The following is a 26,555-nucleotide window of genomic DNA, read 5'->3' on the forward strand; positions in this document are numbered from 1 at the left end:
TAATAAAATGCTCAAATGTCACTCTTCATAATACAATGAATTAGATAATGCTTATGAGACCAGTGCTCTATTAATTCAAATATAAATTTGAAAAAATATAAATTTATCTTTGCATGTAGCCCAACTAATTAAGATACAACACATATGTTTCTAGCGAAAGCTGAAGAGCTGTTACCTAAACAAACCTCGAGGAGCTGCAGATGTGACAGTGAGGCGTGGGCTCAGGACTGGCTCTGCTCGTGTGAAGTTTCTCTTCTGTCTTTATTTACAGTCGTTCTCAGTCTGTCTCGTACCATGGCTGAGAGCAAACGCATAGACAGGGATGACGATCTGCCGGTGTATCTGGCTCGCCCGGGGACGGCGGACCAGGTGCCGCGACAAAAATACGGAGGTTTGTTTTGTAACGTAGAAGGAGCGTATGAGAGTAAAACCATCGATTTTGACGCTCTCTGTGTCGGTCAGCGAAGCTCCAGAAGCCCAAGAGCCACAAACAGAGAAGAGCTGAAGCCTTCAAAGCACGAAACGAACTTTCTACCTTCAAACAGCGGGCGTGAGCTTAAAGACACAGTACAGATAAAGAATGCGTTTGAGGAGGAACCTGTCAAACACCTTGATAAGGTATCTATCTATCTATCTATCTATCTATCTATCTATCTATCTTCTTCCATAATGCGCTGTATCATGTTTAATTGTTGTGTAGATCTAGATGAAAGTGTGTGTCATGTAAGTTAGAGTAGGTTCACTCAAGTAAGCAATAGCAGTGTTTGCAACAGAAATTCTACTGACTGAAAATCTATAGCTGTGAGGCCGATGTACAGCCTTCAGGCTCGATGTTTAGACCTCAATTTAAATTGGTTTGTTTTTAGTTAAAGGATTAGTTTACTTTCAAATGAAAATTTTCCCAAGCTTTACTCACCCTCAAGACATCCTATAGGCGTATATGGATTTCTTCTTTCTGATGAACACAATCGGAGAAATATTAATAAATATCCTGACGCATCCAAACTTTATAATGGCAGTGACGAGTAACGAGTATGAGCTGAAGAAAGTCCATCCATCATAAACATACTCTGAGGGGTTAATAAAGGCCTTCTGAAGCAAAGTGATATGTTTGTGTAAGAAAAATATCCATATTTAACAAGTTATGAAGTAAAATACCTAGCTTCCGCCAGACCGCCTTCCGTATTCAAATTACGAAGAAAGTTTAAAACTCTCACAGTTCAAAACGCTTACACTACATCCTACGCCTTCCCTGTTCAACTTATGGAAAAAGCTTAAAGGGTTAGTTCACCCAAAAATGAAAATAATGTAATTAATTACTCGCCCTCATGCCGTTCCACACCTGTAAGACCTTCGTTAGTCTTCGGAACGCAAATTGAGATATTTTTGTTGAAATCCGATGGCTCCGTGAGGCCTACATAGCCAGCAATGACATTTCCTCTCTCAAGATCCATTAATGTACTAAAAACATATTTAAATCAGTTCATGTGAGTACAGTGGTTCAACATTAATATTATAAAGCAACGAGAATATTTTTGGTGTGCCAAAAAAAAACAAAATAACGACTTATATAGTGATGGCTGATTTCAAAACACTGCTTCATGAAGCTTCGGAGAGTTATGAATCAGCGTGTCGAATCAGCGGTTCAGAGCGCCAAAGTCACGTGATTTCAGCAGTTTGGCGGTTTGACACGCGATCCGAATCATGATTTGACACAAAAGATTCATAACTCTCTGAAGCTTCATGAAGCAGTGTTTTGAAATCAGCCATCACTATATAAGTCGTTATTTTGTTTTTTTGGGCGCACCAAAAATATTCTCGTCACTTTATAATATTAATATTGAACCACTGTACTCACATGAACTGATTTAAATATGTTTTTAGTACCTTTATGGATCTTGAGAGAGGAAATGTCATTGCTGGCTATGGAGACCTCACTGAGCCATCGGATTTCAACAAAAATAAAAGATTAATGAAGGTCTTACGGGTGTGGAACGGCATGAGGGTGAGTAATAAATTACATTATTTTCATTTTTGGGTGAACTAACCCTTTAACTGACGCAACGCCAGTTTACAATTTCTTCGTAAGTTGAATATGGAAGGCGGTCTGGCAGAAGCTAGATATTTTACTTTGTAACTTGATAAATATGGATTTTTTTTTTATTTACACAAATGCATCGCTTCACTTCAGAAGGCCTTTATTAACCCCCCGGAGCCGTGTGGAGTACATTTATGATGGATGGAGGCACTTTCTTCAGCTTCATACTCATTGATCCCTGTTCACTGCCATTATAAAACTTGGATGCGTCCGGATACTTATTAATATAACTCAGATTGTGTTCATCAGAAAGAAGAGTACACCTAGGATGGCTTGAGGGTGAGTGAAGCTTGGGCTAATTTTCATTTAAAAGTGAACTAATCCAAAAATAGAAACCATCCATGTCATAACATGGCATATTTTGATTTGATATATTTATTTCATAGTAGAAAATTATTTTTATTTTCAATTACTTTAATTACACAAAAAACATACATATCATCACATTCCCTATTGGAACATTCCATAAAGTTGACACCCAAGTCAAGTTTTTTTTTTTTTAGTTTTTACACACATTTTGTTTTGTAGTGTTGACTACATTCATCAAGCTCAACCACTCAATTTTACTTCCAAAGTTATTGTATGAAGCATGATAAAACAAATATTGTTTTATGTTAAGTTTATCAATAGCTACAAACCAACATTTGGTCCCAAAAGTGGTAGCCCCCTACTGAGTGATCACTCCATTTTTGCTTATACATGTATATATAGTTACAGGCTGCTGTGTATAATCCAACGAACGGGACACAGAATTAATGAATTTAAGACTTTTAATTATCATGAAGAGCGAGTGTATACGGCAAACAACTAACATAATAATCAGTACTGGACAAGGAACTAAGGAAAACTCAGGGCTTAAATACACAGAGAGTAAACAGTGAAACAAGGTGTGGAGCTCAAATCAGCAACCAAGGTAACTAATAATGACGGGAAACAAACAGGAACAGAATGAAAAACAAAACCAAAACACAAGAAAACAGAACGAGACCAAATCTCATATACAATAATAAATAGAATAGCCTATTTTCCCTAATTAAATATAAATACTTCATAAAATATTTACTTTGACCTGAGAAATGTCAACGATCAACATTTTCTGAAGGTGAAGCACCTCATTTCACTGAACTGTTGAAACAGAAGAAACACTGGACTTGTTTATTGAGAGTGTCCTTTGTGAAGATATTGAATCACACACTTATTGATGTCAGGTGGATATGCTGAAGCCTCTTATTAGATGTGGGTCTGATTTAATAGAAATTTGGCTGGATCCAGCTCACCCGCAGCAGAAAGCTCTTTCATCATTAGTATGTAAGCAGCAGGAAGCAGCTGTTCCTTTTCGAGATCATTTAAATATATTAAATAATTTGCTCTCATAATCCAATTCCTGCTGACCGCACATGCTCTTTTGTCTGTGCTCAGTCATTGATTTTTTGTTTATGTATTTATTGGGAACGTTATGGTCTAATAGTATCTTTTTACTTTTCAAAGTGGAATTAAACAACCCTTGATTGTCTCTACATGTATCCAGTGTGTGCTCCTCAAGGCACATCCTATGTATTGAATATAGTCTAAATCATCAAGTAGTAATCATATTAAACAACATGCTAACATGCATTACGATGAGAGGTGAAATCAGATATCACAGTTTTACTACTATCTTTAAAGCATCATTCTCTTATTCTGACAGCTTTGATAAAATGACACATTCTAGGGCCATGACCTTCTCAAAATACTGCACATATTTAGGTCTTATTTAAAACATCTAATTAAATATAGGATGGATGGATGGATGGATGCACTTAGTATTTAATGATTCCCTTCTGACAAAAACAGGGGGGGGGGGGGGGGGTGATTATGATTTCACTTTTTTAACTTTAGTTAGTGTGTAATGTTGCTGTTTGAGCATAAACAACATCTGCAAATGTCAAAGTTCAATGCAAAGGGAGATATTTTCTTTTACAGAAATCGCTTTTTAAGGACTACAACAAACGGCTGGTAGGGACTACAACGAGCTTCTTCCTGGGTTAGTGACATCACTAACCCTAAAATTTACATAAACCCCGCCCCCGAGAACACACAACAAAGGGGGTGAGGCCATGTTGGGCTACTTTAGAGAAGAGGAAGAGTTGTTGTAGTCGAGTGTTGTTGACATGCCGTCATTTTACACTGGATTTGCACAAAAGATTAACATGACGGCACATGCTAGTCGATGAGTTGAATCAACTCCACAGCAACTACATAAATTTATCCACTAACCATTCAGAAATGTTCTAAAAGTTGTAACTTCTTCCTGAGTCTCTCCATCAGTGTCGACTCCGGTTTGAACAATGTAAGGCTGAACACCGTTACTGACAATCCTCATTTTGGCTGCGTGAGATTCTCCAGCTTTGTTGTTGTTGAGCGACCGAAGCTTGAGCTGTTAAAGCTCCGCCCTCTTCTGGAAAGGGGGCCGGGAGCAGCAGCTCATTTGCATTTACAAATGGTGTGTTTTTGCTCACACCCAAATAGGGGCGAATTTGACAAGCTATAATAAATGATCTGTGGGGTATTTTGAGCTGAAACTTCACAGACACATTCTAGGGACACCAGAGACTTATATTACATCTTGTAAAAGGGGCATAATAGGTCCCCATTAAAACCATCACTAAATGGTTTAAGTAGCAGTGTTGCCAAGTTCACAGATTTCCTGCAGAACTGGGCTACTTGTAAACTGTTGCTGCGTGTTAATTTTAATTGACATATAATTGTAATTCATTGAAATGCATTTATTGAAATATCATACAATCTACCAATGATAAAGTTGTGCTAGATTATACATTTTTGTGAGAAAGGGGCCTTTGAGACCCTACGATTACTACTAGCGATTTTCAAGATGAAATTGTGTAACACAAAACAGTGACTGTAAAATATGTATTTTAGGTGTGGGATTGGCATATGTTGAGTTTTGATATTATAGGGTCACTAGACATGTTTTGGGGCTATTTTTGATTGGCCTTTGGGCTGGTTTTGTTGCACAGACCTGGCATCCCTGTCCTGTGGTGTGTGTTGTGTAATATTCCATTAGGATTGAATGGTTTTAACATGCCACCAATAAAAGACCCACAGGGACCATTACAGTTTCCATTAAAACCAATACAAATCCCATTATAACCATTAAACCCATTACAAATTCTGTAAGGGTTTCTATTGTTTGTGTCAGTGCAGAATAATATCACTAATTTAGTGCCAATAAGGTTGTGTTTTTTCAAGTGTAAATGTAAGATCTACAGTATATGTGATGTTTCATTATAGTTATGTTTAGAGCATGAAGAAAGGCTTCACATATACAGTATTTGTTCTGAAATTGATGGCAGACAGAATGTATCACACATCGCCATCTAGTGGACAGACATTATTGCTGACTCAACAGGAAGCTGGTCAAAGAATGATAAAGAAATGTTTGCTAGCTTTTTATTGATACTATTAATGGTTTGGCTATATAATGTTCATATACTGTACTGTATCATTACACATTTTATAATGTGCAATTGTTATAGATTACAGCTGCTGTCAAACTATTGTGCTTTTCTTTTTCTTTCTTCTCAAAAATGATCTTTATGAATCCCACAGCACAGATCTGGACTTAGGAAGGCTTTCCAAGTTCTTTATATTGTGATTATAATATTAATTGTTCTATCAGAAGGGAGTAATTATGTTTAGCACAGTGTGGACACATGATCTAATAATCTTTGTCCGATGTGAGATGTCATGTAGCAGCTGATCTGTATGGCATGAGACATGAGTAGAAATGTGTGTGTGTGTGTGTGTGTGTGTGTAGAGGGGCAAAAAAAAGAAAAAGGGGTGGTTGGGGTGTCTGCTTAGACAAAAGAGCCACATGGCAGGGTGGGGCTCAGCAGCTGTTCTCTGGTCCACACTCCTCTTTTGTTCACCATCACTGTGAAAGTCTAGTCCTTGATTATGAAAGTCTTTGCCCATTGGTGAAGATGCAATTTAATAACTGATAAATACAGCACTCTCTCTCTGCATCTGCTCTGTGAACACATTTGAGGCATTGAAATAACATTCAGTCTTAAAGACAGTAAAGCATACTAACTAGCCTGTGTAGCTCATGGAGGAGTTGGATTGTCTGAGACTTATTTTAGTAACTTGCCTTCTGAAAAATAAGTGTGATTAATTGTATTGAATGTGCACTTCAATTTTTAAAAGTACATATTAAAATATACTGTACATGCAGTTAATATATTAATGAAATAAAATGCCACTTAAGTGTACTTAAAGAAAGCACACTTTCATGACTATGTTTTTTAACACACTTAAAGGGATAGTTCACCAAAAAATAAAAAAAAATATCCCATAATTCACTCTTAAGCCTTAAGCCATCCTAGGTGTGTATGACTGTGAGGTGTATATCTTAATTCAGCCACACACAATGGGAATAATAATAAAAAATATCCTGGCTCTTCCAAGCTTTATAATGGTAGTGAATGGGGATTTAAGATTTTGAAGCCCAAACAAGCGCATCCATCCATCATAAAAGTAATCCATACGGCTATAATAACTGGCTTCCGGTAACAGCTGTTCACAAGTCAAGTTCCAGCAAAAGAGTGACCTCTGACCCGACGCATGACGTAGGATGTAGGAGTATCGTAAGCTTAGACGCCTCTCGAAGTTTAAACAAATATGGCTGGGCAACAAACTCAAGCTCCTCTTCTCTTATATCAAAATCCTCTGACATTTCTCTTTAAAATTTAGACTAATTTGTGACCGGTGTTTTGTTTTGCTTTATCCTCTGCGCTTCCACGTTCGTCAATACGTCATGCGTCGGGTCAGAGGTCACTGTCTGGCGGAAGCTAGTTATTTTAGTTTTTAAAGTTTTAATTATGGATATTTTTCTTACAAAAACCCATCACTTCGCTTCAGAAGGCCTTTATTAACCCCCTGGAGTCGTGTGGATTACTTTTATGATGGATGGATGCACTTTTTTGGCTTCAAAATCTTAAATCCCCATTCACTCGCATTATAAGAGCCAGGATATTTTTAAATATATCTCCAATTGTGTTCGTCTATGAGAAGATAGTCATATACACCTAGGATGAGGGTGAGAAAATCATGGGATAATATTCATTTTTGGATAAATTATCCCTTTAAGTAGACTTTTAAAATGTGCACTTTGTAATTATGTCAAAAGTTTTACTTTAAATTTCATTTTAAGTCATTTTAAGTACTTGATTTTTATTTTTAACTCTAGTGCTCAATATTACTACAGTAAATATATTTTAAATGTATACTACTAAATTACAATTTCATTATCACAAATGTGTAATTACAAATATATTTAGATACATGACATACAAGTTTCAATAGAAATGACATTAAAGTATATTAGTTTACCATAAATGATTGTCAGTACATTTGGCAGTATACTACTTAAATATGTCAAAAACTCTCAAGTTCAACTAATTGCATTTAATATAAATGTATACATTTCTATTTAACTGCAGATAACATGCAATTAAGTGTCTGAAAACATTACATTCAATCCACGCTTTAGTATATTCTTTTAAAGTGTATTATTTGTAGCCATTTTAAAAAGTGCAGGACAATGAAGCTAAAGTGTGATTCTTTTTCACAAAGGTTGTTAAATCAGATTTATTTTGTAAATTTATCTTAATTGTCAGGAATCATTTGTCATTATTAGTAGTCTACCTCTGTTTCCACGGTTGAGAGAAAACATAAAAACTAGTAAAACAAAACTAATTGACACAAGCAGACAATGGAGGTTCGAATCATTAACAAATGGTTCTTTAGAGTCGGTTCTTTCGGTTAGCATATCGCCCTCAATGTAATGGGTGCTAAAGGGTGTAATTATTACTAAATTAATCTCCTTCTACCCTTCTCGCTCTTCTTTTAAGTTGCTATGACAATCACTACGCTTTATTATTGTCTTCTATCTACTGTGTCTACATCTACAGGCTAGTCCTGGCATTAAGTGTATCAATGTTTTATGAGAGGTGGTCTTTATTAAGGCCAAAGAAATTAAAATTACTAAAAATAAATAGAGCTAGAATATCATAAACAGTATGCAGGAGACGTTTATAATTAATTCTTGGTAACCTACATGTCGTAAAAGAAACGATTAATCACTTTTTGAACCGGTTCGAGAGAACCGATTCGGCTAAATGACTCGGGATTTCCAACACAGATGTTGGCACCTCCTGGTGGTTGAAATCACGCACGACACCCGGCAGGACATGGAGGGAGGAGCCCAGCAGAGCAGACAATCAAGTCCAGTGTGCGCAACCACTAACATCAGAAAAGAACAGAATAAAGACATCTGCATCAACCGAGAACAAACCATGTCTTACCAAGGCAAAAAGAATATCCCAAAGATCACTGTAAGTTGGTACATTTACATTAATATATATTTTTAAAACATATTGTAGTTTTTTATCTTCACGTTTGTAACAAAAGCTGTAGCAGGATTAAATGCCAGGCTGCAGTCGTAACAAAAATTGTTGGGTTAAACTGATATTGAGGACTGCTCCCAGTTCAGATGTGTCTTAAAAATGTCTTTTAGCAGGAATCATATTCAAAGTGCAATAAAGTGACTGGCGTTTTAAATAATTGTGCAGCATTAAATGACACAGTGTGGTTGTGTATTATTATTACGTTATTACGTTTCCGAATATTGTAGAAATAAGGAATAATGTTGGGTTGAGTCTGAGCTGGTGTACTGCAGCAAGAAAATCACGCCCATAACTGAGACTACATACATGTAGCTTTACTACAGCACCATACAATGATAGCCTCATGATTTAAAGGTGTTTTTTTTAAAAGATTGAGTTCGTGTACACTGGTTTTGCTGAGAATTTTTTAGTCATTTTAATCATCAAATGCTGTGTTGCGGTTTTTCAGTGATGTTCTTTGTCTCTGAGATCTTCTGCCTCATGGTGCTGATGCTGTTAGACTGCGCAGTCCAGTCACAGAAGCATTGTGCGACATTTAGTACTTTATTTACGCTTTAATATTGCCAATTTTGAATAAAAGGTGCCGAAAATGTGCAATAAACGCACACGTATGAAACGAACATATTTAAGTAGTGTTACTAAACAGCCTTTTCTCTTGCCCGGGATGTGTGGAGAGGCGAGGTGTGGTTTTCTGTTCCTCTGACTGACGCTGCTGTCAGATGCTCTAGACATCAATATTATTGTTCAGCAGTGACCTACCCAAAAGACCGATCTATCTCTGCACATTAGCATCAGGCCTGCAGAACTGTCTGAATGCACAATGCTCTGCTGTCGGTTACCACAGGCAGTAATTTCGTTTGGCCCCCCATGTTTGTCTAAAATCGCGTTCACAGACATGACCATGAGGCAAGTGTAGCAGAGGGTTTAAAAGCAGAAATGTGTGCCTTGTATTTTCATTTAAGAACTTACTACTTCAAAATGCTATTGAGGTGATTTTTCTGTCACTCACACAACGACAACGATCAAGTTAATTCCCCATTGACAAAATCAAGGCCCGCCCCATTTTTTCTTGTTCGCGAAGCCGTTCATACCTCACAAAAGACTATCGCGACTCCCATTTCATGGCGACTTTAAGGGTACGTTTACACTAAAACGATGTACTAAAAACACAAAAGTTTTTTCTTTGTACAGATGACGTTATCAAAACTATTCCCGTTCACACGGATCCGCAAAAATGACTAAAAACGCTGTATTACCATAGACCTTAAAAAAAGATGGACGACGCACCTTCACTCTCTTCCATTGTAGTAACTGAATATGGCGTGCCAATATGGCGCTGACATCTGGAGTCTGCGCATCTGCACAGTGTTGAGCACGAATTGGAGCCGCGATATCAAGGTCCCGCCCAAACTCAGAACACCTTATTATGTAGGTGTAAAATAAACAGTTATGGAAATGTAGAAATCAAAGTTAAAGCTCCAATCTCCTCGCGAAGATCCAAAAAAAAGTCCAATGACTACTTCCCTCAGAGAAGCTGTCAACCTCAGCTGTCAATCATGACGTCTCACCCCTGTTTTTATAGCATCAAATAACTAACTAAAACCAAACTTATTTAAAGAACGATTATTTGAACTAACACCAGCTTGATAAAAACTGCCTAAAATGACAGTAACTATCTTTGGAAAAAAGTTTAAAGTGTAAATTAATTGTTTAGTTTGTCTCACTTTCCATTACATTTCATGGAGAGGGCGGGGTTTAGGATCTATACTGCATCCAGCCACCTGGGGGCGATCGAGACTCTTTGGCTTCGCTTTTCAGGACTCGTGTGGCACACTTGTGTATTACACAAGCCAGACAAGTAGTTGGTGATGTCACTCTGGAAAGAAAGATTACGCGCCTGCGCATATGCATTCTTTTACAGAACACTCGCGCCCAAACGCGCATGCTTATCCACCGTATTTTTACAGCACTTCGATATTCTTCTCGTTATTTCCCTATACCGGCTAATAATTCGGAAGTCTCACACAGTCACAGAAAACACCTTACCTTCGCTTTGAAAAATAAGGTGGATAGACAAGACACATAGCCTAATACGCATGTGCATACCGTCACCCTTTTCACAGATTTACAATGGGATCGTTTTCAAAAACTTGCACTTTGAAACCCGTTTTCAAAAATTTGCGTCTTCAGCCCACCAAAACGACGTTGTCATGTAAATGAACGGCCAAAACGCATAACGTTTTTAGTTGAAAACACTGTCGTGTAAACAGCCCCTAAAGCAGGAAGTTGTGAAAATTGTTTTTAAATGGAATATTGCAGTATTTATTATAAACGATTTATCTGTGCACATCATTTTTTTTTTTTAATTCATGTGCCTCGTAATCTTTAATCAAAATCACCCCTCCCTCTTCTTGGATGACGTGTTTACTGATGCGAGGGCGGGGCAACCTGTCACTCACATGAGATCCACCAATAGCAAACCACAACCATCCAGCCATCCAATCAATTCCTAATCTACAAAACCAAGCCCCGCCCTACATTTTTTCTTGTTTGAGAAGCCCTTACACTTGAATATACGTCACAATAGGGAAGAAAAGACCAGTGTTGCCAAGTCCGTTTTTTCCGCGGAATTGGGCTACTTTAACACTGTTGCCGCGGGTTGTTTTCATGTCCGTGGGTTGAAGCGTTCCCAAATATGATATTTAGCCCCTGGAATGCAAATTTTACCAGGGGAACCCCACCAAAAATGTTGATTTTACCCGCCGGAAGGCCCCCTGAAACGTGATTGGGCTAGTTTTGAGTAGCAATTGGGCGGGTTTTGTTGTGAAAACCTGGCAACCCTGATCACAACCTCCGTTTCATGCCAACTTTTACTACAGTGGTGCTATGTGACTAACTATGTTTTACTAACTATAGTGCTATGTGATTACTATAGTAATATACAATGTTATTTACATGAAATTTAAAATAATTTTACTATGGTACATGCCCAAAATAAATAAATAAAGAACATGGTAGAGTAATATTCCAGATGTGACACTCGTTTTATGTGCACTAACTAGAATTCTTCTAAAATTTTACAAAATATTAATATTATTAATAATCATATTTGTCAACACAAGACAACACAACAAAACCAAAGTATTTTAGTGTTTAATGTGATATTTTATGTGAGCCTTTTGTGAAAATGTCGCATGCTAAGAAATCTGTCGCAAAATTTGCTTCTGTGTGCGTATACGTACATACATATATATGTGTATATATATATATATATATATATATATATATATATATATATATATAGTAGGTGGGTTTGAACCCAGCCCCATGCATACTACGAAGTATAGACTATCGTTACTCACAGTCTTGGACAGAACTGTCACAGGTGCCACTTTGATAGGAGCATGACGGCCCTGGCTGTAACAGCCCAGATAACGCGGTCATAGGACAGGGTGGATGTGTTGAAGTGTAATAGAGGTTGGTCATTATGTATCTAGATGGGTAAGTTGCAGTGTTTTGACTGCTATGTTGGCAGAAAAAGAAGAAACTCTCATGAGCGTATGGTAAATATTTTGGTTACCAGGCAACAAGGCTGCAGCTCTGGATGCATACAGAGAGGTTTTCTTCAATCCCAGCCCGTTATTCCGCACAAGCATGGCTAATGCTCCACGCCTTAATGTCCTTTGGCTCAGCGTTCTTTGGCTGTGTCTCCCCCGCTCCCCATACACACATAACAAATGACAGCACTGTTTGTGTGCGCGGCTCAGATTGGACTCTGGCATTCGTCGAATTGTCTGTCCCTTACTGTGAATACACTTTCTACACATTCAGGTCTTTGCTTTGTCAGCATCCTGCCGTAATTCTTCAGGTTCTTGTCCCAGAATGTTGTCAGATTTCTCTTTGTTGTTGCCTTTCTTAGGAAACATGCATTTTTAGCATATTCCTCACATTAAACTGATGTCTGTCAATGATTTACTTGATGGATTATGTACTTTAGATTTAAGGGTACATTACCGAGGCTTCATACACCCATTGTTTTAGTAAAGTGTTACTGAATGAATAGTTCAGTGCTGTTTTATGTGTTATTTACACAGTGTTAAGGCACCCTTTAACATGATTTGTAGTGCTTTCAAAATTCTTGTTGGTTCTCTCTCATGGTTTCTTGACACAAAATTTTTCCTGTCATGTTGTCTTTGTCAAACTAATGATCAGACTGTTCCCAGTTTAAGCTTACATTGTTTTTTTGAGTACTGAAGTGACACCAGTGACATCCTGTTTATGAACTGATTATTCGGAAAAATGTCACTCAGGTGAGTTTGACCCTAAGTTGAAGTGATGGATGGAGCGATGCACAGCGCAGCACCCACAAACATCAAGACGTGACTACATTTTATATAGCAGGGTTTTAAGGACTAGCTTGAACAAAACATGGTTTATGGATGTTAAGTTTTAAGACCTTTTTTTTCTGTGCCCTTCATTCAGCAGAGACATTGATACAGTAGGGCCGTAAATTCATTTTTAAAATATAATCATTTACACAGTTACTGTCATAACTTGTTTTCATGACAAATTTATTTAAAGGGGACCTGTTATGCCCCTTTCACAAGATGTAATATAAGTCTCTGGTGTCCCCAGAATGTGTCTGTGAAGTTTCAGCTCAAAATACCCCACAGATCATTTATTATAGCTTATCCCTTTAAATGCAAATGAGCTGCTGCTCCCGGCCCCCTTTCCAGAAGAGGGCGGAGCTTTAACAGCTCGCGCTTCAGTTGCTCAACAACAACAAAGCTGGAGAATCTCACGCAGCCAAAATGAGGATTGTCAGTAACAGTGTTCAGCCTTACATTGTTCAAACCGGAGTCGACACTGATGGAGAGACTCAGGAAGAAGTTACAACTTTTAGAATGAAACTGGACGTTTCTGAATGGTTAGTGGATACATTTATGTAGTTGCTGTGGAGTTGATTCAACTCATCCACTAGTATGTGCCGTCATGTTAATCTTTTGTGCAAATCCAGCGTTGAATTGTGAAGCAGTCCAGTGTAAAATGACGGCATGTCAACAACACTCTACTACAGCAACTCTTCCTTTTCTCTAAAGCAGCCCAACATGGCCTCGCCCCCTTTGTTGTGTGTTCTCAGGGGCGGAGTTTATGTAAATTTTGGGGTTTGTGATGTCACCAACCCGGGAAGAAGCTCGTTGTAGTCCCTAGCAGTCGTTTGTAATCCTTTAAAAGCGATGATGTGACAGAGGTTCTTTGTGCCACAGCTCACATATTTGAGTGATTTTCAGGGTTTCTAAGCAGTATGGAAAGTCTGAAATTGGATTTTAGTCATTTCTAGGGGTGGATAAGCCTGGAAAAATGAAATATATTTGTCCTTCCCCTATTCTGTTTTGTAAAACAAAACAAAACAAAACAAAAATTGAGAATTTCTAAACATGAATGTATCATACAAGCAGAGCGTTTGGCATTTGGAGCAGCCAAAAGTTTAGTGATCGTTTGACTATATGAACACAAATAATTATTCGTCACATGTTGTTGCGTATGGTCTGAAAAATCTACAGAGAAGTCTGGAAAAGAATTACATTTTGAAATTGCAAAATATTACGCAAACCTGCAATAATTAGAAATGTTAAATAATTCAAGAATACTTTATGTATTTAATCTCACTTTATTAACCAATGTCTAAATACCATTAAATACCTATAAATACCATTGTATATTACTGTAGTAATCGCATAGCACCATAGTATATTAAAAGTCGGCATGAAACGGAGGTTGTGATAGTCTTTTCTCCCCTATTGTGACGTATATTCAAGTGTAAGGGCTTCTCAAACAAGAAAAAATGTAGGGCGGGGCTTGATTTTGTAGATTAGGAATTGATTGAATGGTTGGATGTTTGTGGTTTGCTATTGGTTGATTTCATGTGAGTGACAGGTTGCCCCGCCCTCGCGCCAGTAAACACATCATCAGAGAAGAGAAGAAATGTCGCTGCAAGAGGGAGGGGAAATTATTTTAATTAAAGATTACGAGGCACATGAATTAAAAAAGTAGGTAATCCAGGTTTTTTTTATGAGTACTGTGAATTGCGTTATTTTGGAAATCCAATACTGCAGCTAAATTCATTGTTTAAGGTGAGGGTGAAGGGTAGGGTTAGGGATTAGTGTTTGGTGTAGGCAATCAGCACAGTGATTGACATGACCAGTAAAATCTTTAGAATCAGCTGCAGCTGCAGTTTCCGCTGAACTGGTTTGGGGAAAAAAATCATGTCTGTGAATTCGGACATACTTCTTTTGTCACATACTGTTTTTTGCCTACTATATAGTAGGAAAGTATGTGATTTCAGCCAGAGTGTTGAACATTTTTCTCCTGCATCCTATTCTTCTGCAATCCAGAATGGCAGCACAGCTGAAAGGTTTGTTTGTGCTGCGCCCTCTAGTGTACAGGCGTGAATTTGCATTTCCTTCAGCCTGAGGTTTATTAATTTAACTTTTGGCGTGAAAGGGCCTTTACATTTGCCAAAATAGATGTTTTTTGTTATTAAAAAAACCAACAAGCAAGCCCAGCCCAGGTGAGAAAAAGTAAAGCAAAAGTAATGTAGCTCATTACTTTCCATAAGCAACACAATAAGTTAATTTTAAAGTGCCTTTCCCCAACACTGATCCTCACTCTCTTTCTCTCTTTGTGTTTTTGTTTTCTCAGAGTGAGAGGCTCCTGATTAAAGGTGGTCGAATTGTGAATGATGACCAGTCCTTCTATGCAGACATCTATATGGAGGATGGAGTCATCAAGTAAGCTGCATTCACACACGCACACATATACAGCCATATTGGATCTAAATCCAGGTTCTTCCTGAGGTTTTCTTTCCAGATACAGCAACTGAACTCTCTGTTTCAATGGATCTTCCTGTCTCTCGTACAATAATCAGATGGTGTAATCAAATAAAAACATTATAAAATTTAAGCATTATGAAGTGACGCTCTATCAACTCCCTATTTAAGGTACTTAAAAGGATAGTTCACCCAAAAATGAAAATTAGTATTACTATGGAAGTCAGTGGGGACCAGGAACTGTTTGGTTACCAACAAAATATCTTCCTTTATGTTCAGCAGAAGAAAGAACTTCATGCATGTTTAGAACAACTTGGTCAAAATATTGATATTTTTAGTATTCTGACCATTTCCGTTACTCAGAATAAACAGGGGTCATTTCACATGACAACAAAATGGCTTCCTGCATGTTTGTTATACCACAAAGAATTTTCTTTTCTTTATTATATTATATTATGAGTTATTCATAATATTTTAAATATTATCCTCATAATGATAATGTGATTAATTAATACATTTTTCAAATATTTTTTTTTCTTATGATCTGAGATGGGATATGCAAACTTGACATTTTTAACTGAAAAAAGCATTAATCATACTCAGAAATGGTCATCTCCTTGCCAATCCATTAACATTTAATTCATAGTGTAATGAAAAAGATTTGCTAAATTACCATGTTCTGTCAACTTTAAGGCAAATTGGTGACAACTTGATAGTACCAGGAGGGGTGAAGACCATTGAGGCCAATGGGAAGATGGTGATTCCTGGAGGAATTGACATCCACACCCACTTACAGATGCCCTTCAGGGGTACGACAACCGTGGATGATTTTAACCAGGGCACCAAGGCTGCTCTAGCTGGAGGAACCACCATGATTGGTAAGATCTGTGGTAGAATGTCATGTTTATCTGCTAAGTACAGTACTCTATTTAATATTCAGTATACTGTATACCATAACATGTGGCATTAAAATGCAATAGGAGGCATTTGTTAAGAAGTTAGGTGGTTTGAACATTCAAGCACATTAAAATAAGACCTCTTTTAATGGACCCAGTAAAGTGCATTAAAAGCTGTAGAAGCTCAGTGCTTCACAGACATGGGAAAGTGTATGTGTGTGTGTGTGTGTGTTAATAATAAACATTGACAACAATAGTAGCCTTCCGGCAGACCACACAAAGCTCTTGTACGCGGCCCACAGTGAAAGTCTAGTTCCGTGGAAAGACAGCAGCTCTTTCTGACCACTGCAGGCTACAGATCATGAAGAAAAACTGACAACAGCTGGTATATAAGAGTGGCTTGTTGTACAGTAAACCCTGGGCTTACCAGGGACCATTAGCAGTGATTCATTTTAGAGTAAAAGACCAGCTGTAAGTTTCCCTTTGTTCCCAGAGGAAATGTATGGTAGATTACACATGCAGATAATATAGAGACAATGAAGAAACAGTGAAAACACTGAGAGGCTTCCTACTAAATCTTTAGAGTGTGGCTTAGATAGGTTTTACTTTTAAGGTGACCTATAATGCTCCTTTTACAAGATGTAATATAAATCTCTGGTGTCCCCAGAATGTGTGTGTGAAGTTTCAGCTCAAAATACCCCACAGATCATTTATTATAGCTTAGTGTGTGTCCCTTTAAATGCAAATGAGCTGCTGCTCCCGGCCCCCTTTCCAGAAGAGGGCGGAGCTTTAACAGCTCGCGCTTCGGTTGCTCAACAACAGCAAAGCTGGAGAATCTCACGCAGCCAAAATGACGAAAGCGTTCAGTCTTACATTGTTCAAACCGGAGTCGACACTGATGGAGAGACTCAGGAAGAAGTTACAACTTTTAGACGTTTCTGAATGGTTAGTGGATAAATTTATGTAGTTGCTGTGGAGTTGATTCAACTCATCGACTAGCATGTGCCGTCATGTTAATCTTTTGTGCAAATCCAGCGTTGAATTGACCCTCGTTTGTGAAGCAGTCCGGTGTAAAATGACGGCATGACAACAACACTCTACTACAACAACTCTTCCTCTTCTCTAAAGCAGCCCAACATGGCCTCGCCCCCTTTGTTGTGTGTTCTTGGGGGCGGAGTTTATGTAAATTTTGGGATTAGTGATGTCACAAACCCAGGAAGAATCTCGTTGTAGTCCCTACCAGCCGTTTGTAGTTCTTAAACAGAGATTTCTGTAAAAGAAAATATCTCCCTTTGCATTGAACTTTGAGCATCATAACTTTGCAGATGTTGTTTATGCTCAAACAGCAACATTACACACTAACTAAAGTTAAAAAAGTGAAATCATAATCAACCCCCCCTTTAAAATTTAAGTAGCGAATGAGAATCGCTAAAATTGTTGAATATACTAATAAACAAATACCTGTACATGTGTTGGTCACACACTCGCTCCTGCGTTTGTGCACTTGCGTAAAATGTGGAGAGGATTTCTGAATGGCAGTGAAGCGACACAACTGACGCTGGTAGGTCACATGATAATGACAACATGGCGAACGAAGTATGTCCGGATTACATCCATACTACACACATTCATACTATATAGAATGTACTTTTTTAGCTGTAGCGATCATTTCACAGTTTAGGACCTGCTTGAGAAAAAGCTCTATCACCCCTGTGTTTATATTTTGTCTGAGTCACACAAAGCAGATGTTTCTGATCTCAAGGATCTAGAGGGAGTATAGATTGACAACATACTGGACTAGTACACAGGAGCTAGATTGTGCAAGGGCTTAAAAACAAGTATATGGATCTTTTAAATAATTAGATTTTGGACACAGCCTAGGTGACAGTGCCTCTCTGTCTCTCTCTTATGTCTCACCTGCAGTGGATCATGTGATCCCGGACCCTGGCACTAGTTTGGTGGAAGCTTTCGAGCGCTGGCGTGAATGGGCAGATGAGAAAGCGTGCTGTGACTACTCACTGCATGTGGACATCACCCACTGGAACGACAGCACCAAACAAGAGGTCGAGAGCCTCATTAAGGACAAAGGTGAGAGATCTTGTGCTATTAAGTCCTTGAGCGAGGGATTTAAAAATCCATTTCTGAACTGTTCCAGCAAATGGTTCAGCATACTAAAAAAAATCCTTCTGAAGTTAAGTTATAAATACATCTACCAGTATGGTATCCCATAGGGAATGTGATTTGCTTTGACTGAAGTTATTCTTGGTCATTTGAGCTATTTGTGTTAGAAACAAGCTGCTTTTATTACTGCATAACCAACAAATGAGCACAGAATCAGAGCATTTACTGTTTGTTAGAAAAAATTATTAACCCTCTGGTCCTCTTCAGTCAAAAATGACAGAAAAATGTTACATTTTGAAATTTAATTTTTTTTTCCTTCATCGGAATGGGATGACTAAAATCATGGATATGATTCGCATATGTTAAAGGGTCAGAAAAAATAGTCTCATTGGCTCCTTCGAGGTCAAAAATGACAGACGTAGGACATCAGTCGCTGTGCAGAAAAAAAGTAACAATATGGTAAAATTGAGCCAAAAAGACTCAAATAAGAGGTTGAAATCAGATCAGACCCAGATTGATTAAGCTGTAATAAAACATACCTGTTAATTTTTGTTACATTTTTATTGAATTTTGACGTTATGTGTAACAAAATGTCCACCTCTGTGTTCAGGTTTGACTGTAGTAAAATTAATGCAAAAACCGACACTTCAAATCAACATTTCAAACTCAAAAAATCTAAACCTTGACAAAAACTAGTCTTTGAGAATGTCTAAATATAAATCCAAATCCATAACTTAAAGGTGCAATATGTAATAATTTTGCAGTAAAATATCCAAAAACCACTAGGCCAGTGTTATATATTTTGTTCACCTGAGTACTTACAATATCCTAAATGTTTACAACTATTTGTAGACCGTGAGAAAATTGCTATTTTAACCAAGGCTCCGGGACATGTGAGGAGTCGCCTGTCAATTATCATACCCGCGTTACACTCAGTTTCCGATTTTATTTTGTAGAAACCATGAAAACACAAAAGACGCTTTAATATTTACATGTTTTAATAGGCAAGGGAACAACTGTTTTGATATATTTATAGACAGAAAACTAATTATTGTTATATAGCTCAACATGTTTAGTCTTACTGTTTAAATCTAATTTTCTTGATTTTTTGCGAGTACCATGCTTTACCATGCCTCAGAGAAAAACACTATTCTGTCAAGTAGCTAACATAGCATAATCAGATGCAGCTTTATTTTTAGTAACAGTAATACAGAATTTTCTCCATCATACAATACATTTTAAAATTAATTGCATGTCATTTATCAACACAAGCCATCCAGCATTTAATATGATAATCTAAAATCGATCTATCTTACTGCAGTGTGTCTCAAACAAGTGTCTCACAGCAGCCGCCGAGCGAACGCACAGAGTATCTTTATAACATCATTTTCAACACACTCAAATGTATCTAATATGATAAACAGAGCTGTGTTACCTCATACTCATGACCAAAAAAGCGGAAGCAGCGCCGGCGACTGTGGCATAATAAAAGTTCCGCTGCTCGTGAGGCGTGTGTTGTGCAATCGCTCCAGCGTCCTCGTTCAGCTCCAACAACACTCAACCTGCTCTGCTTCATACTACAGTAACGTTAATAATCGCATCCATGAACATGATTTCTTCCCGACTCCTATCCCAATTGTTTTCCACCGGCTGTGAGGTGAAGACCACATGTGCCAAGATTCCGCGCTCAAACTTGGCATCATCAAGCTACGCCTTTGTTTTGAATAGGCCTCTAGCGACCTCTAGCGGACAGGAAATATTACATATTGCACCTTTAATAAAAAGGAGTATTTATGTCTAAAAACCACTAGAGAATTTATAAGCCACTTCATATAGAACTATACAGGCATCTAGTGGTTACACCATGGCATTACATAAGTTTTTCTTTTTTTTTTTTTACTCCCACCAGATGGCACTAATCTACCTTCAAAAAATTGATTTTAAATGCCTTGTCTCTATTTTAACATGGAACACTGCTTTAATTGAAAAATTATTTAAAAATATATTAGAAAAAAAATTGTGTATTATTTTCAATGTGGAAAAATAGCTAGTAAAAATTTTATTGCTTAGTATCATAAAATACCCTCAAAAGTTTAAATAGTACTCAAAAAAATATTATTGAACAACAATACATTACATTGGTTTTCCAAGACTTAATTTCAAGCCAAGTGTGACCCCTAAACAAAGAGGACCAGAGGGTTAAATCAATATTAATGATGATTCATATTTTTTAAAAGTGGTCTTTTATTTATTTGCTCAAATTTTAGTTTAATATTGCTTGTTGAAGAATGTTGTCTATAACATAAAAAGTTCTAAATTTATCACATCCCTGGTCTGGGCATGATTCATCAGTTTATACTTATTGTTTAATGTCCATTCTGGTATTTTCACCATCCAATCAATTCATTATGAATACAATCCCCACCCTACTTTTTTGTCTTTCTTGTTGGATAATAAGAATTGCATAACATTATTATATTGCTATTGGGAGAGTTCTTGTTTGCTGAATTATTCTTTCTGTCCATGTAGGAGTGAACTCCTTCCAGGTCTATATGGCTTATAAAGACCTCTATCAGATGAGCAACAGTGAGGTAAGACGAAGAAAGGTGGATAGCATTGTGGAGATACACGTTCTTTCCTTTGATTAGTGCAGTTGTTGGGAGTTATTTCTTTCTGATCTGACCCTTAAAAATTATTTTGGTTGGTATAACTTAATGAATTTCAGTCATGTTAAGCAGGGTACCTGCAGATCCTTACAAAGCACTAAAATGTCTTAATTCTGTAAAAAGGATAAAAAGCATTTTTTTTGTACTGTCTGTTTGAATGAATCAGTTCAATACAATAATTTGTTTTCATCATCACTCAGAAGTGTGTCCCCTCATTTTACTAAAAATGGCTTGATTTTTTTCTTTCAACTAAATTATGGTTCATCTGGACAAACAAATAACCATTTTAAGTCATCTTAGAATATCAAAAGCACCACTTGATCACATTGTAACATTTAAAGCTATGTTTCCTTGTTAAAACCTCACTATTTAATATCCAATATGATTTTTCTATTTATATTTGAACAGCTTTATGAGATCTTCACCTTTCTTGGCGAGCATGGAGGAATCGCACAGGTCCACGCAGAAAATGGAGAAATAATTGCTGAGGTTTGTCACATCAATGCACTTTATTTAGCTTTGCTACACTTAACTCTGGGTCATGACATGAAAAATCACATTTGCCTTAATCTTTTGACATATAAGAGGTCTTTGTACCATTACATTTTTTTTTTTTTTTTTTTTTTTTTTGACATTTCATGGTGAAACGTGACACAAATGGCTCTTTCCTTTTTTTTTCAGTAGCTAACACGCTTCAGTTTACTCAACCATAATTTAGTGCTTGCTAGTCAGAGACAGGTGGTGTTACTGTAGGTAGATGGGGCATTCTTATAACCATTGCTATAAAATATGCATATAAGATAAATATGCATCATAGCCACTGGCATACAATAACGCATTGTACAGTAATTTGTGTGTGTCTTGATTTCTGTCTGATTTACTGTTAAACTACTGATGACAGTGAATTAGGGCTGCAAAATGCAGTATATCGAAATAAAATCAATATCACAATATGGCTTAGTGTGATTGTCAAATTGCACAGGCTGCAATTTAAGTAAGTAAATATATGTGCTAAAAGTTTCAGAGTGAAGCGTGTCATTTACACCCGTGTAGTTTATGATACGCGTTTAAGGGTCTCAGAGCGACTTGGTTGATTTACTGTGAATCAAGCCATTCTGAGATGCTCTGAGCTGAAGTGTAAATGAAATATATTTTGTTCAATACACTTACTAATAATCACAATAAAATCACAATAATTATTAAGTCAAATATGAACACCCAGGTTTTTTGTAAGGATTTCACTCTTAAAGGGCATCTACTATGCCCCTTTTTACAAGATGTAAAATAAGTCTCTGATGTCCTCAGAGTGTGTATGTGAAGTTTTAGCTCAAAATACACCACAGATTATTTATATAGCATGTACTTTTTTGGGTGTGAGCAAAAATGCACCGTTTTTGTGTGTGTCCCTTTAAATGCAAATGAGCTTTCCAAAAAAGGGTGGATTTGCTCCGGCATACTAGCAACGACAAAACAGGACAATCTCACGCACCAAAAATGACAGTAGCGATGTTCAGCCTTATATGTTTCGAACCGGAGTCGGACATTGGAGTGACTTGGTATTGACCCATCTTTCAGAATCAACCTTTGTGAAAATCCAGCGTTGAAAAAAACCCTTGTTGTGAAGCAGTCCATTGCAAAATGATTGGCGCAAACGTATAAGACGATTTTCTTCAGGACATTTCCTTCGAAAATGAAATTTGACCATGATATTCTCAGTGATGGCGGGAGTCTATGGAGACTCTTATGTGTAATCCAAAAACAACACTTGTAATGCCTCTTTGGCGCAGACATTGTGAAACTCCAGCTGTTACAGTGAGGATACAGAAATGGCGGACTCTGAGCTTCTCAGGGCTGTGTCTATGCTAATAGGGCAGATTGTCACCGGCTGTGGGCGGGGCTTCTTCCTATGATTACATCATTGCACGGGAGAATCTGAATCAGCTCATTTGAAGAGACTGCTTTTGATTGATGGGAATTATAAAAAAAGGAGTGGGTGGATTTTTACCATTATAGGCTGGTTGTTCTCACACACTGCGGAAACACATCAGTGTTCAAACACCTTATAAGAGTAAATTTTGTGAATAGATCCCCTTTAAAGTCTTTAGAGTTTTTTTTTCTATGCCATATACACTTCCCAACAAAATCACCTGGTGACCTGACATTGTCAAATTTTTCCAGTATCCTGCAGCCTTACTGTGAACACAATAAAAATAGTTTTTTAAACATCGGCCATTCGTTCTTCTTCAAAATTATGAAAATAATCCATAAACAGAAGCACTTAGGTACATTAAATCTGAAGCAGAATCATTAAAACCTAATTATTCTCCTCCCTAGTTTTGTCATTTTCAGAGTTTTCTGAGATAAGTATGCAGTATGCATTACTTTTAAGGCCTGTTGGTTATTTTTGCATCTCCACCATATATTCCGACAGTAAATTAGATATGAAATGCTTTCAGAGGTCCAGTGTAAAGTTTAGAAAAGCAGTGATGTGGTGACACAAAGACATGCTGCCTTTTCCATTCATGAGGGTGAGCTGAGGATATTTCAGCAAAATCCATGCCCTCAATCCTTCTGATGAGTGGGAGGATACTGTGTGTCCTGATTTTCCTCATCCAGTTACTAATCATCTGGACATTATCAAGCTGGGCAGTATGCGGGTGGTCTGATGTTTGAACATCAGTTACTCAGCTTACTTACATCATCATACTATTGCAGATTCTGTAAAATAACTTAAAGGAATACTGAAGTTAAGCCAAGTAGTAGTTTGTCTTTTCCTTGTGAAATGAAGTGTTTAATTGTATTGAATGCACGCTTTTAAATCTAAAAGTATATTTTTAAAAACTGTACTTACAGATATTAATGAAATAAAAGACCATACTTAAAGAGAATACACTTTCATGACTGTTTAACACATTTAAGTACACTTTTATTTTTTTTAAAAAAAGTATAAGTATATTTTAAATCATTCATTCATTATAAATAAAGTGAAATTGAATGAATGAATTTACAATATGTTGAAAAAAAGCATGAACAGTACAAATACAATACAAAGGCCCTGTTTACACCTCGTATTAAAGGGTTAATTCACCCAAAAATGAAAATAATGTAATTTATTACTCACCCTCATGGCGTTTCACACCCATAAGACCTTCGTTCATCTTCAGAACACAAATTAAGATATTTTTGTTGATATCCGATGGCTCAGTGAGGCCTCCATTGACAGCAATGACATTTCCTCTCTCAAGATCCATTAATGTACTAAAAACATATTTAAATCAGTTCATGTCAGTACAGTGGTTCAATATTAATATTATAAAGCGACGAGAATATTTTTGGAGCACCAAAAAAACAAAATAACGACTTATATAGTGATGGCCGATTTCAAAACACTGCTTCATTAAACTTCGGAGCGTTATGAATCTTTTGTGTCAAATCCTGATTCGGATCGCGTGTCAAACCACCAAACTGCTGAAATCACATGACTTTGGTGCTCCGAACCGCTGATTTGACACAAAAGATGATTCGGCCATCACTATATAACGTTATTTTGTTTTTTTGGTGCACCAAAAATATTCTCGTCACTTTATAATATTATTATTGAACCACTGTACTCACATGAACTGATTTAAATATGTTTTTAGTACATTAATGGATCTTGAGAGAGGAAATGTCATTGCTGGCTATGCAGGCCTCACTGAGCCATCGGATTTCAACAAAAATATCTTAATTTGTCTTACAGGTGTGGAACGAAATGAGGGTGAGTAATTAATGACATTATTTTCATTTTTGGGTGAACTAACCCTTTAAGATGCGTTTTGGTCGATCGGATCACAAGTCAACGACACTAAATACAGGTCTAAAACATTTTTTTTTCAACCACTTCCAGAGGTAGTCGAAATGCATTAGACCGGATTGCTTTCGTAGTGTAGACACTCATGTGGTCGAATGTGTTCAAACAGCCTCAAAAGACCATCGACTCTCCGCCTACTGACCTAACGCGTAAACATTATGGGAAGCGCGCTAGCCAGATGGGATTTAAAGGGTTAGTTCATCCAAAAATGAAAATTCTGTCATTAATTACTCACCCTCATGTCGTTCCACACCCGTAAGATCTTCGATAATCTTCAGAACACAAATTAAGGTATTTTTGATGAAATCTGAGAGGTATATGACTCGTCCATAGACAGTAATATAATCAACACTTTCAAGGTCCAGAAAGGTACTAAAGACATCGTTAAAACAGTCATGTGACTGCAGTGGTTCAACCTTAATGTTATGAAGAGACAAGAATACTTTTTGTGCGCAAAAACAAAACAAAAATGATGACTTTATTCGACAATCTCTTCTCTTCCCTGTCATTATCCTTACGCAGGTGACGCAGTAACACAGTGAAGGCTTCCATGTTTACATCCGAACGCCTGGCTCAGTATTGCCAAAGCTGATCATGTGATCAGCACGACACATGTGTGATGCTGACGCAGGAGCCGGCCAATAATGAGTCGGCGTTCTGATGTAGAACCTGGAAGCGCTGGACGTAAACAACGTATGAGAATGACACAGAAGAGAAGAGATTGTTGAATAAAGTCGTTATTTTTGTTTTGTTTTTGCGCACAAAAAATATTCTCGTCGCTTCATAACATTAAGGTTGAACCACTGCAGTCACATGACTGTTTTAACGATGTCTTCACTACCTTTATGGACCTTGAAAGTGGTGGTTATATTGCGGTCTATGGAAGAGTCAGAAAGCTCTCGGATTTCATGAAAAATATATTAATTAGTGTTCAAAAGATGAACAAAGGTCTTGCGGGTGTGGAACGACATGAGGGTGAGTAATTAATGACAGAATTTTCATTTTTGGGTGAACTAATCCTTTAAACTTTGTCGGCTGAAGACTCAAGTGTGGTTTGAAGATGAAAAATGTACCAAGCACAATGTTCTCTCACCATTCCTGATTTCTAACACACACTCACAGCGTTCGGCTGGTCTCGCGGCTGTCAGAGCAGAAACAAAAGCTGATGCTCTCCGTATGTTTTTCCGTTGTCTCCAGTCACGTTTTTATGTAAATTAGGTGAGCTTATTTTGTCCATTAGATCGAAAGATCTGAAAAAGCTCATACATTTACCCGCCCATAGACCCACCCGTCAAAAATAGCAGGACAGAAGTGGTTGAAAGTGGACAAAAGAGACACAGGTGTAAACTGAAATGTGTCTCCCTCGTCTACTTGTGATCCAGTCGACCTTAATACCAGGTGGAAACAGGGCCAAAAAAATCACAGAGAACAGACACATCTAATATGACTGTGTTCTTCAGGAGCAGACCCGTATGCTGGAGATGGGCATCACAGGACCTGAGGGACATGTTCTCAGCCGCCCAGAAGAGGTCAGTGACCACAAAAATATTTATATAACTGTTGCCTTGTTAGTGGTATATAATTTAATAACATCACTGCAATTCATACGTAAAACTCACAATAAAAC

General features: G+C 37.4%; 1 protein-coding gene across 2 annotated transcripts in view; it reads left to right on the forward strand.

The window, feature by feature from the left end:
- Positions 1–240: 240 nt before the first annotated feature.
- The window catches only part of dpysl3 (dihydropyrimidinase like 3), a 45,868-nt gene continuing 19,553 nt past the window's right edge, over positions 241–26,555 (forward strand). The window contains exons 1-7 of one of the 2 annotated variants that reach the window (XM_051876965.1): positions 241–618; positions 15,268–15,356; positions 16,089–16,273; positions 18,215–18,379; positions 20,942–21,003; positions 21,487–21,567; positions 26,389–26,457. In XM_051876965.1, the coding sequence (XP_051732925.1) occupies positions 295–618; positions 15,268–15,356; positions 16,089–16,273; positions 18,215–18,379; positions 20,942–21,003; positions 21,487–21,567; positions 26,389–26,457 (975 nt within the window). In that variant the 5' untranslated portion in view covers positions 241–294. Of the gene's footprint in view, positions 619–8,332; positions 8,494–15,267; positions 15,357–16,088; positions 16,274–18,214; positions 18,380–20,941; positions 21,004–21,486; positions 21,568–26,388; positions 26,458–26,555 lie in introns of those variants that run through there. The other variant, XM_051876964.1, reaches the window with a different exon arrangement.

This window comes from Ctenopharyngodon idella, chromosome 21 (genome assembly GCF_019924925.1).
Source record: "Ctenopharyngodon idella isolate HZGC_01 chromosome 21, HZGC01, whole genome shotgun sequence".
Lineage (NCBI taxonomy): Eukaryota > Metazoa > Chordata > Actinopteri > Cypriniformes > Xenocyprididae > Ctenopharyngodon > Ctenopharyngodon idella.